Below are 13951 nucleotides of genomic sequence, written 5' to 3'. Positions count from 1 at the left end.
ACTACTCCCTTCAGAGGACAGCACAAACAGGCTCTAACAGGTACTATTTAATGAAGATGCCAGTTGGGGACCTGTGAGGCGTCTGTTTCTCAAACTAGAGACTCTAATGTACTTATCTTCTTGCTCAGTTGTGCAACGCGGCCTCCCACTTCTTTTTCTACTCTGGTTAGAGCCTGTTTGTGCTGTCCTCTGAAGGGAGTAGTACACACCGGTGTAGGAAATCTTCAATTTCTTAGCAATTTCTCACATGGAATAGCCTTCATTTCTAAGAACAAGAATAGACTGTCGAGTTTCAGATGAAAGTTCTCTTTTTCTGGCCATTTTGAGCGTTTAATTGACCCCACAAATGTGATGCTCCAGAAACTCAATCTGCTCAAAGAAGTGCCCATCCAACCAATCCAACTTGTGGGAGCTGCTTCTGGAAGCGTGGGGTGCAATTTCTCCAGATTACCTCAACAAATTAACAGCTAGAATGCCAAAGGTCTGCAATGCTGTAATTGCTGCAAATGGAGGATTCTTTGACGAAAGCAAAGTTTGATGTAAAAAAATCTTATTTCAAATACAAATCATTATTTCTAACCTTGTCAATGTCTTGACTCTATTTTCTATTCATTTCACAACATATGGTGGTGAATAAGTGTGACTTTTCATGGAAAACACAAAATTGTTTGGGTGATCCCAAACTTTTGAACGGTAGTGTATGTGTGTATGTATGTGTGTGCGTGTGTGTGTGTATGTGTGTGTGTGTGTGTGTGTGTGTGTACAATATGTGAGCCTATATATGTGCGTGTATATGTGTGTTTATATGTATGTTCATTGTACATGTGTACATGTGTATGTGAGTGCATTGTGCATGACTGTGTGTGTATGTATGCATGTATGTATGTATGTATGTGTATGTATGTATGTAAGTGTGTGTGTGTATGTATGTGTGAGTGTTCATGTATGTGTGTATGTGTGTATGTGTGAATGTGTATGTGTGTGTATGTATGTATGTATGCATGAGTGTAAATGTGTGTGTATGTATGTGTGTGTATGTATGTAAGTGTGTGTGTGTATGTATGTGTGAGTGTTCATGTATGTGTGTATGTGTGAATGTGTATGTATATGCATGTATGTATGTATGTATGCATGAGTGTGAATGTGTGTGTATGTATGTGTGTGTGTTTGTGAGACTGTTCAGCCCTCCACAGAAGACTGGGGACTCTCTCCATGGGCAGGGCTGCCCTTGCTGGGCCGACTGACGTGAGAGAAAGACAGAGAGAAAAAGAAAGCAGAATTAACAAAAAAAGGTTAAATAAAAGCAGGCATGAGGGTCAACGGTCACTTAAAGCGGGTAGGACCCGGAAGTGTTTTCCCTCTAGAGAGCAGTAGATGCAGCCATGCTGATATGAGCATGTGCTTACCTTGGTTTGTACTGTGTTTATATGAATTATTTATCTCAAGGAACAAAGCACAGGGGAATCAGTTGTTCAACAGAGCAACTCCAGAAGTCTGTCAGAACTCTGTCAGAACTCCGTCACAACTATGTCAGAACTTTGTCAGAACTCCGTCACAACACTGTCAGAAATCTGTCACAACTATGTCACAACACTGTCAGAAATCTGCCACAACTATGTCACAACTCTGTCAGAAATCTGTCACAACTATGTCAGAACTCTGTCAGAACTCCGTCACAACACTGTCACAACTCTGTCAGAAATCCGTCACAACTATGTCAGAACTCTGTTAGAAATCTGTCACAACTATGTCACAACTCTGTCAGAAATCTGTCAGAACTCTGTCACAACTCTGTCAGAAATCTGCCACAACTCTGTCAGAACTATGTCACAACTCTGTCACAGCTCTGTCAGAACTCTGTCAGAACTCTGTCACAACTCTGTCAGAAATCTGTCACAACTCTGTCAGAAATCTGCCACAACTCTGTAACAACTATGTCAGAAATCTGTCACAACTCTGTCACAACTATGTCAGAACTCTGTCACAACTATGTCAAAACTCTGTCAGAACTCTGTCACAACTATGTCAGAACTCTGTCAGAAATCTGTCATAACTATGTCAAAACTCTGTCAGAAATCTGCCACAACTCTGTCAAAACTATGTCAGAACTCTGTCACAACTCTGTCACAACTATGTCAGAACTCTGTCAGAACTCCGTCACAACTATGTCAGAACTTTGTCAGAACTCCGTCACAACACTGTCAGAAATCTGTCACAACTGTCAAAACTCTGTCAGAAATCTGCCACAACTCTGTCACAACTCTGTCAGAACTCTGTCACAACTATGTCAGAAATCTATCACAACTCTGTAACAACACTGTCAGAACTCTGTCACAACTCTGTCAGAAATCTGTCACAACTGTGTAACAACTCTGTAAGAAATCTGTCACAACTCTGTCAGAAATCTGTCACAACTCTGTCAAAACTGTCAGAAATCTGCCACAACTCTGTCAAAACTGTCAGAACTCTGTCAGAACTCTGTCACAACTATGTCAGAAATCTGTCACAACTCTGTAACAACACTGTCAGAACTCTGTCACAACTCTGTGAGAAATCTGTCACAACTGTGTCACAACTCTGTAAGAAATCTGTCACAACTCTGTGTCAAAACTCTGTCAGAAATCTGCCACAACTCTGTCACAACTATGTCACAACTCTGTCACAACTATGTCAAAACTGTCAGAAATCTGCCACAACTCTGTCACAACTATGTCACAACTGTCAAAAATCTGCCACAACTCTGTCACAACTATGTCACAACTCTGTCAGAAATCTGACAACTATGTCAAAACTATGTCAGAACTCTGTCAGAACTCCGTCACAACACTGTCAGAAATCTGTCACAATTCTGTAAGAAATCTGTCACAACTCTGTCAGAAATCTGTCACAACTCTGTCAAAACTGTCAGAAATCTGCCACAACTCTGTCACAACTATGTCAGAACTCTGTCAGAACTCTGTCACAACTATGTCAGAAATCTGTCACAACTCTGTAACAACACTGTAAGAACTCTGTCACAACTCTGTCAGAAATCTGTCACAACTGTGTCACAACTCTGTAAGAAATCTGTCACAACTCTCTGTCAAAACTCTGTCAGAAATCTGCCACAACTCTGTCACAACTATGTCAAAACTCTGTCACAACTATGTCAAAACTGTCAGAAATCTGCCACAACTCTGTCACAACTATGTCACAACTATGTCATAACTCTGTCACAAATCTGACAACTATGTCAAAACTATGTCAGAACTCTGTCAGAACTCCGTCACAACACTGTCAGAAATCTGTCACAAATCTGTCAGAAATCTGTCAAAACTCTGTAAGAAATCTGTCACAACTCTGTCAGAAATCTGTCACAACTCTGTCAAAACTGTCAGAAATCTGCCACAACTCTGTCACAACTATGTCAGAACTCTGTCAGAACTCTGTCACAACTATGTCAGAAATCTGTCACAACTCTGTAACAACACTGTCAGAACTCTGTCACAACTCTGTCAGAAATCTGTCACAACTGTGTCACAACTCTGTAAGAAATCTGTCACAACTCTGTAACAACACTGTCAGAACTCTGTCACAACTCTGTCAGAAATCTGTCACAACTGTGTCACAACTCTGTAAGAAATCTGTCACAACTCTCTGTCAAAACTCTGTCAGAAATCTGCCACAACTCTGTCACAACTATGTCAAAACTCTGTCACAACTATGTCAAAACTGTCAGAAATCTGCCACAACTCTGTCACAACTATGTCACAACTGTCAAAAATCTGCCACAACTCTGTCACAACTATGTCACAACTCTGTCAGAAATCTGACAACTTTGTCAAAACTATGTCAGAACTCTGTCAGAACTCCGACACAACACTGTCAGAAATCTGCCACAGCTCTGTCACCAGTATATCAAAACTCTGTCAGAAATCTGCCACAACTCTGTCACAACTATGTCAGAAATCTGTCAGAACTCTGTCACAACTATGTCAAAACTCTGTCAGAACTCTGTCACAACTATGTCACAACTCTGTCAGAAATCTGTCACAACTATGTCACAACTCTGTCACAACTCTGTCACAACTATGTCAGAACTCTGTCAGAACTACGTCAGAACTCTGTCAGATATCTGTCACAACTCTGTCACAACTATGTCAGAACTCTGTCACAACTATGCCACAACTATGTCACAACTCTGTCAGAAATCTGCCACAACTCTGTCCCAACTTTGTCACAACTATGTCAGAACTCTGTCAGATGTCTGTCACAACTCTGTCACAACTATGTCAGAACTCTGTCAGATATCTGTCACAACTATGTCAGAACTCTGTCAGATATCTGTCACAACTCTGTCACAACTATGTCAGATATCTGTCACAACTATGTCAGAACTCTGTCAGATATCTGTCACAACTATGTCAGAACTCTGTCACAACTATGTCAGAACTCTGTCAGAACTCTGTCACAACTATATCAGAACTCTGTCAGAGATCTATCACAACTCTGTCACAACTATGTCAGATATCTGTCACAACTCTGTCACAACTGTCACAACTATGACAGAACTCTGTCACAACTATGTCAAAACTCTGTCACAACTATGTCAAAACTGTCAGAAATCTGCCACAACTCTGTCACAACTATGTCACAACTGTCAAAAATCTGCCACAACTCTGTCACAACTGTCACAACTATGACAGAACTCTGTCACAACTATGTCAAAACTCTGTCACAACTATGTCAAAACTGTCAGAAATCTGCCACAACTCTGCCACAACTCTGTCACAACTATGTCAAAACTCTGTCACAACTATGTCAAAACTGTCAGAAATCTGCCACAACTCTGTCACAACTATGTCACAACTATGTCATAACTCTGTCACAAATCTGACAACTATGTCAAAACTATGTCAGAACTCTGTCAGAACTCCGTCACAACACTGTCAGAAATCTGTCACAAATCTGTCAGAAATCTGTCACAACTCTGTAAGAAATCTGTCACAACTCTGTCAGAAATCTGTCACAACTCTGTCAAAACTGTCAGAAATCTGCCACAACTCTGTCACAACTATGTCAGAACTCTGTCAGAACTCTGTCACAACTATGTCAGAAATCTGTCACAACACTGTAACAACACTGTCAGAACTCTGTCACAACTCTGTCAGAAATCTGTCACAACTGTGTCACAACTCTGTAAGAAATCTGTCACAACTCTCTGTCAAAACTCTGTCAGAAATCTGCCACAACTCTGTCACAACTATGTCAAAACTCTGTCACAACTATGTCAAAACTGTCAGAAATCTGCCACAACTCTGTCACAACTATGTCACAACTGTCAAAAATCTGCCACAACTCTGTCACAACTATGTCACAACTCTGTCAGAAATCTGACAACTTTGTCAAAACTATGTCAGAACTCTGTCAGAACTCCGACACAACACTGTCAGAAATCTGCCACAGCTCTGTCACCAGTATATCAAAACTCTGTCAGAAATCTGCCACAACTCTGTCACAACTATGTCAGAAATCTGTCAGAACTCTGTCACAACTATGTCAAAACTCTGTCAGAACTCTGTCACAACTATGTCACAACTCTGTCAGAACTACGTCAGAACTCTGTCAGATATCTGTCACAACTCTGTCACAACTATGTCAGAACTCTGTCACAACTATGCCACAACTATGTCACAACTCTGTCAGAAATCTGCCACAACTCTGTCAGAAATCTGTCACAACTGTGTCACAACTCTGTAAGAAATCTGTCACAACTCTCTGTCAAAACTCTGTCAGAAATCTGCCACAACTCTGTCACAACTATGTCAAAACTCTGTCACAACTATGTCAAAACTGTCAGAAATCTGCCACAACTCTGTCACAACTATGTCACAACTGTCAAAAATCTGCCACAACTCTGTCACAACTATGTCACAACTCTGTCAGAAATCTGACAACTTTGTCAAAACTATGTCAGAACTCTGTCAGAACTCCGACACAACACTGTCAGAAATCTGCCACAGCTCTGTCACCAGTATATCAAAACTCTGTCAGAAATCTGCCACAACTCTGTCACAACTATGTCAGAAATCTGTCAGAACTCTGTCACAACTATGTCAAAACTCTGTCAGAACTCTGTCACAACTATGTCACAACTCTGTCAGAAATCTGTCACAACTATGTCACAACTCTGTCAGAAATCTGTCACAACTATGTCAGAACTCTGTCAGAACTACGTCAGAACTCTGTCAGATATCTGTCACAACTCTGTCACAACTATGTCAGAACTCTGTCACAACTATGCCACAACTATGTCACAACTCTGTCAGAAATCTGCCACAACTCTGTCCCAACTTTGTCACAACTATGTCAGAACTCTGTCAGATGTCTGTCACAACTCTGTCACAACTATGTCAGAACTCTGTCAGATATCTGTCACAACTATGTCAGAACTCTGTCAGATATCTGTCACAACTCTGTCACAACTATGTCAGATATCTGTCACAACTATGTCAGAACTCTGTCAGATATCTGTCACAACTATGTCAGAACTCTGTCACAACTATGTCAGAACTCTGTCAGAACTCTGTCACAACTATATCAGAACTCTGTCAGAGATCTATCACAACTCTGTCACAACTATGTCAGATATCTGTCACAACTCTGTCACAACTGTCACAACTATGACAGAACTCTGTCACAACTATGTCAAAACTCTGTCACAACTATGTCAAAACTGTCAGAAATCTGCCACAACTCTGTCACAACTATGTCACAACTGTCAAAAATCTGCCACAACTCTGTCACAACTGTCACAACTATGACAGAACTCTGTCACAACTATGTCAAAACTCTGTCACAACTATGTCAAAACTGTCAGAAATCTGCCACAACTCTGCCACAACTCTGTCACAACTATGTCAAAACTCTGTCACAACTATGTCAAAACTGTCAGAAATCTGCCACAACTCTGTCACAACTATGTCACAACTATGTCATAACTCTGTCACAAATCTGACAACTATGTCAAAACTATGTCAGAACTCTGTCAGAACTCCGTCACAACACTGTCAGAAATCTGTCACAAATCTGTCAGAAATCTGTCACAACTCTGTAAGAAATCTGTCACAACTCTGTCAGAAATCTGTCACAACTCTGTCAAAACTGTCAGAAATCTGCCACAACTCTGTCACAACTATGTCAGAACTCTGTCAGAACTCTGTCACAACTATGTCAGAAATCTGTCACAACTCTGTAACAACACTGTCAGAACTCTGTCACAACTCTGTCAGAAATCTGTCACAACTGTGTCACAACTCTGTCAGAAATCTGCCACAACTCTGTCACAACTATGTCAAAACTCTGTCACAACTATGTCAAAACTGTCAGAAATCTGCCACAACTCTGTCACAACTATGTCACAACTGTCAAAAATCTGCCACAACTCTGTCACAACTATGTCACAACTCTGTCAGAAATCTGACAACTTTGTCAAAACTATGTCAGAACTCTGTCAGAACTCCGACACAACACTGTCAGAAATCTGCCACAGCTCTGTCACCAGTATATCAAAACTCTGTCAGAAATCTGCCACAACTCTGTCACAACTATGTCAGAAATCTGCCACAACTCTGTCACAACTATGTCACAACTGTCAAAAATCTGCCACAACTCTGTCACAACTATGTCACAACTCTGTCAGAAATCTGACAACTTTGTCAAAACTATGTCAGAACTCTGTCAGAACTCCGACACAACACTGTCAGAAATCTGCCACAGCTCTGTCACCAGTATATCAAAACTCTGTCAGAAATCTGCCACAACTCTGTCACAACTATGTCAGAAATCTGTCAGAACTCTGTCACAACTATGTCAAAACTCTGTCAGAACTCTGTCACAACTATGTCACAACTCTGTCAGAAATCTGTCACAACTATGTCACAACTCTGTCAGAAATCTGTCACAACTATGTCAGAACTCTGTCAGAACTACGTCAGAACTCTGTCAGATATCTGTCACAACTCTGTCACAACTATGTCAGAACTCTGTCACAACTATGCCACAACTATGTCACAACTCTGTCAGAAATCTGCCACAACTCTGTCCCAACTTTGTCACAACTATGTCAGAACTCTGTCAGATGTCTGTCACAACTCTGTCACAACTATGTCAGAACTCTGTCAGATATCTGTCACAACTATGTCAGAACTCTGTCAGATATCTGTCACAACTCTGTCACAACTATGTCAGATATCTGTCACAACTATGTCAGAACTCTGTCAGATATCTGTCACAACTATGTCAGAACTCTGTCACAACTATGTCAGAACTCTGTCAGAACTCTGTCACAACTATATCAGAACTCTGTCAGAGATCTATCACAACTCTGTCACAACTATGTCAGATATCTGTCACAACTCTGTCACAACTGTCACAACTATGACAGAACTCTGTCACAACTATGTCAAAACTCTGTCACAACTATGTCAAAACTGTCAGAAATCTGCCACAACTCTGTCACAACTATGTCACAACTGTCAAAAATCTGCCACAACTCTGTCACAACTGTCACAACTATGACAGAACTCTGTCACAACTATGTCAAAACTCTGTCACAACTATGTCAAAACTGTCAGAAATCTGCCACAACTCTGCCACAACTCTGTCACAACTATGTCAAAACTCTGTCACAACTATGTCAAAACTGTCAGAAATCTGCCACAACTCTGTCACAACTATGTCACAACTATGTCATAACTCTGTCACAAATCTGACAACTATGTCAAAACTATGTCAGAACTCTGTCAGAACTCCGTCACAACACTGTCAGAAATCTGTCACAAATCTGTCAGAAATCTGTCACAACTCTGTAAGAAATCTGTCACAACTCTGTCAGAAATCTGTCACAACTCTGTCAAAACTGTCAGAAATCTGCCACAACTCTGTCACAACTATGTCAGAACTCTGTCAGAACTCTGTCACAACTATGTCAGAAATCTGTCACAACTCTGTAACAACACTGTCAGAACTCTGTCACAACTCTGTCAGAAATCTGTCACAACTGTGTCACAACTCTGTCAGAAATCTGCCACAACACTGTCAGAAATCTGCCACAGCTCTGTCACCAGTATATCAAAACTCTGTCAGAAATCTGCCACAACTCTGTCACAACTATGTCAGAAATCTGTCAGAACTCTGTCACAACTATGTCAAAACTCTGTCAGAACTCTGTCACAACTATGTCACAACTCTGTCAGAAATCTGTCACAACTATGTCACAACTCTGTCAGAAATCTGTCACAACTATGTCAGAACTCTGTCAGAACTACGTCAGAACTCTGTCAGATATCTGTCACAACTCTGTCACAACTATGTCAGAACTCTGTCACAACTATGCCACAACTATGCCACAACTCTGTCCCAACTTTGTCACAACTATGTCAGAACTCTGTCAGATGTCTGTCACAACTCTGTCACAACTATGTCAGAACTCTGTCAGATATCTGTCACAACTATGTCAGAACTCTGTCAGATATCTGTCACAACTCTGTCACAACTATGTCAGATATCTGTCACAACTATGTCAGAACTCTGTCAGATATCTGTCACAACTATGTCAGAACTCTGTCACAACTATGTCAGAACTCTGTCAGAACTCTGTCACAACTATATCAGAACTCTGTCAGAGATCTATCACAACTCTGTCACAACTATGTCAGATATCTGTCACAACTCTGTCACAACTGTCACAACTATGACAGAACTCTGTCACAACTATGTCAAAACTCTGTCACAACTATGTCAAAACTGTCAGAAATCTGCCACAACTCTGTCACAACTATGTCACAACTGTCAAAAATCTGCCACAACTCTGTCACAACTATGTCACAACTCTGTCACAAATCTGACAACTATGTCAAAACTATGTCAGAACTCTGTCAGAACTCCGTCACAACACTGTCAGAAATCTGTCACAACTCTGTCAGAAATCTGTCACAACTCTGTAAGAAATCTGTCACAACTCTGTCAGAAATCTGTCACAACTCTGTCAAAACTGTCAGAAATCTGCCACAACTCTGTCACAACTATGTCAGAACTCTGTCAGAACTCTGTCACAACTATGTCAGAAATCTGTCACAACTCTGTAACAACACTGTCACAACTCTGTCACAACTCTGTCAGAAATCTGTCACAACTGTGTCACAACTCTAAGAAATCTGTCACAACTCTCTGTCAAAACTCTGTCAGAAATCTGCCACAACTCTGTCACAACTATGTCAAAACTCTGTCACAACTATGTCAAAACTGTCAGAAATCTGCCACAACTCTGTCACAACTATGTCACAACTGTCAAAAATCTGCCACAACTATGTCACAACTCTGTCAGAAATCTGACAACTTTGTCAAAACTATGTCAGAACTCTGTCAGAACTCCGTCACAACACTGTCAGAAATCTGTCACAACTCTGTCAGAAATCTGTCACAACTCTGTAAGAAATCTGTCAACACTCTGTCAGAAATCTGCCACAACTCTGTCACCAGTATGTCAAAATTCTGTCAGAAATCTGCCACAACTCTGTCACAACTATGTCTGAAATCTGTCAGAACTCTGTCACAACTATGTCAAAACTCTGTCAGAACTCTGTCACAACTATGTCACAACTCTGTCAGAAATCTGTCACAACTATGTCACAACTCTGTCAGAAATCTGTCACAACTATGTCAGAACTCTGTCAAAACTATGTCAGAACTCTGTCAGAACTCCGTCACAACACTGTCAGAAATCTGTCACAACTCTGTCAGAAATCTGTCACAACTCTGTAAGAAATCTGTCAACACTCTGTCAGAAATCTGCCACAACTCTGTCACCAGTATGTCAAAATTCTGTCAGAAATCTGCCACAACTCTGTCACAACTATGTCTGAAATCTGTCAGAACTCTGTCACAACTATGTCAAAACTCTGTCAGAACTCTGTCACAACTATGTCACAACTCTGTCAGAAATCTGTCACAACTATGTCACAACTCTGTCAGAAATCTGTCACAACTATGTCAGAACTCTGTCAAAACTATGTCAGAACTCTGTCACAACTCTGTCACAACTATGTCAGAACTCTGTCAGAACTCCGTCACAACTATGTCAGAACTTTGTCAGAACTCCGTCACAACACTGTCAGAAATCTGTCACAACTGTCAAAACTCTGTCAGAAATCTGCCACAACTCTGTCACAACTCTGTCAGAACTCTGTCACAACTATGTCAGAAATCTATCACAACTCTGTAACAACACTGTCAGAACTCTGTCACAACTCTGTCAGAAATCTGTCACAACTGTGTAACAACTCTGTAAGAAATCTGTCACAACTCTGTCAGAAATCTGTCACAACTCTGTTAAAACTGTCAGAAATCTGCCACAACTCTGTCACAACTATGTCAGAACTCTGTCAGAACTCTGTCACAACTATGTCAGAAATCTGTCACAACTCTGTAACAACACTGTCAGAACTCTGTCACAACTCTGTCAGAAATCTGTCACAACTGTGTCACAACTCTGTAAGAAATCTGTCACAACTCTCTGTCAAAACTCTGTCAGAAATCTGCCACAACTCTGTCACAACTATGTCAAAACTCTGTCACAACTATGTCAAAACTGTCAGAAATCTGCCACAACTCTGTCACAACTATGTCACAACTGTCAAAAATCTGCCACAACTCTGTCACAACTATGTCACAACTCTGTCAGAAATCTGACAACTTTGTCAAAACTATGTCAGAACTCTGTCAGAACTCCGACACAACACTGTCAGAAATCTGCCACAGCTCTGTCACCAGTATATCAAAACTCTGTCAGAAATCTGCCACAACTCTGTCACAACTATGTCAGAAATCTGTCAGAACTCTGTCACAACTATGTCAAAACTCTGTCAGAACTCTGTCACAACTATGTCACAACTCTGTCAGAAATCTGTCACAACTATGTCACAACTCTGTCACAACTCTGTCACAACTATGTCAGAACTCTGTCAGAACTACGTCAGAACTCTGTCAGATATCTGTCACAACTCTGTCACAACTATGTCAGAACTCTGTCACAACTATGCCACAACTATGTCACAACTCTGTCAGAAATCTGCCACAACTCTGTCCCAACTTTGTCACAACTATGTCAGAACTCTGTCAGATGTCTGTCACAACTATGTCAGAACTCTGTCAGATATCTGTCACAACTCTGTCACAACTATGTCAGATATCTGTCACAACTATGTCAGAACTCTGTCAGATATCTGTCACAACTATGTCAGAACTCTGTCACAACTATGTCAGAACTCTGTCAGAACTCTGTCACAACTATATCAGAACTCTGTCAGAGATCTATCACAACTCTGTCACAACTATGTCAGATATCTGTCACAACTCTGTCACAACTGTCACAACTATGACAGAACTCTGTCACAACTATGTCAAAACTCTGTCACAACTATGTCAAAACTGTCAGAAATCTGCCACAACTCTGTCACAACTATGTCACAACTGTCAAAAATCTGCCACAACTCTGTCACAACTGTCACAACTATGACAGAACTCTGTCACAACTATGTCAAAACTCTGTCACAACTATGTCAAAACTGTCAGAAATCTGCCACAACTCTGTCACAACTATGTCACAACTATGTCATAACTCTGTCACAAATCTGACAACTATGTCAAAACTATGTCAGAACTCTGTCAGAACTCCGTCACAACACTGTCAGATATCTGTCACAACTATGTCAGAACTCTGTCAGAACTACGTCAGAACTCTGTCAGATATCTGTCACAACTCTGTCACAACTATGTCAGAACTCTGTCACAACTATGCCACAACTATGTCACAACTCTGTCAGAAATCTGCCACAACTCTGTCCCAACTTTGTCACAACTATGTCAGAACTCTGTCAGATGTCTGTCACAACTCTGTCACAACTATGTCAGAACTCTGTCAGATATCTGTCACAACTATGTCAGAACTCTGTCAGATATCTGTCACAACTCTGTCACAACTATGTCAGATATCTGTCACAACTATGTCAGAACTCTGTCAGATATCTGTCACAACTATGTCAGAACTCTGTCACAACTATGTCAGAACTCTGTCAGAACTCTGTCACAACTATATCAGAACTCTGTCAGAGATCTATCACAACTCTGTCACAACTATGTCAGATATCTGTCACAACTCTGTCACAACTGTCACAACTATGACAGAACTCTGTCACAACTATGTCAAAACTCTGTCACAACTATGTCAAAACTGTCAGAAATCTGCCACAACTCTGTCACAACTATGTCACAACTGTCAAAAATCTGCCACAACTCTGTCACAACTATGTCACAACTCTGTCACAAATCTGACAACTATGTCAAAACTATGTCAGAACTCTGTCAGAACTCCGTCACAACACTGTCAGAAATCTGTCACAACTCTGTCAGAAATCTGTCACAACTCTGTAAGAAATCTGTCACAACTCTGTCAGAAATCTGTCACAACTCTGTCAAAACTGTCAGAAATCTGCCACAACTCTGTCACAACTATGTCAGAACTCTGTCACAACTATGTCAGAAATCTGTCACAACTCTGTAACAACACTGTCACAACTCTGTCACAACTCTGTCAGAAATCTGTCACAACTGTGTCACAACTCTAAGAAATCTGTCACAACTCTCTGTCAAAACTCTGTCAGAAATCTGCCACAACTCTGTCACAACTATGTCAAAACTCTGTCACAACTATGTCAAAACTGTCAGAAATCTGCCACAACTCTGTCACAACTATGTCACAACTGTCAAAAATCTGCCACAACTATGTCACAACTCTGTCAGAAATCTGCCACAACTCTGTCACAACTATGTCAAAACTCTGTCACAACTATGTCAAAACTGTCAGAAATCTGCCACAACTCTGTCACAACTATGTCACAACTGTCAAAAATCT

The 13951-nt window shown here is 40.7% G+C and overlaps 1 protein-coding gene across 1 annotated transcript in view; it reads right to left on the bottom strand.

The window, feature by feature from the left end:
- Nucleotides 1-948: 948 nt before the first annotated feature.
- Nucleotides 949-13951, bottom strand: part of LOC130127051 (dynamin-1-like) — a 308168-nt gene continuing 295165 nt past the window's right edge. The window contains exon 23 of the mRNA XM_056296600.1: nt 949-1240. Coding sequence (XP_056152575.1) covers nt 1180-1240 — 61 coding nt within the window. The 3' untranslated portion in view covers nt 949-1179. The remainder of the gene's footprint in view (nt 1241-13951) is intronic.

The sequence above is a fragment of the Lampris incognitus genome, chromosome 1 (assembly GCF_029633865.1).
Source record: "Lampris incognitus isolate fLamInc1 chromosome 1, fLamInc1.hap2, whole genome shotgun sequence".
Taxonomy (NCBI): Eukaryota; Metazoa; Chordata; class Actinopteri; order Lampriformes; family Lampridae; genus Lampris; species Lampris incognitus.
Note: the sequence above shows the minus strand (reverse complement) of the source record. Positions and strands in the feature narration are given on the sequence as shown.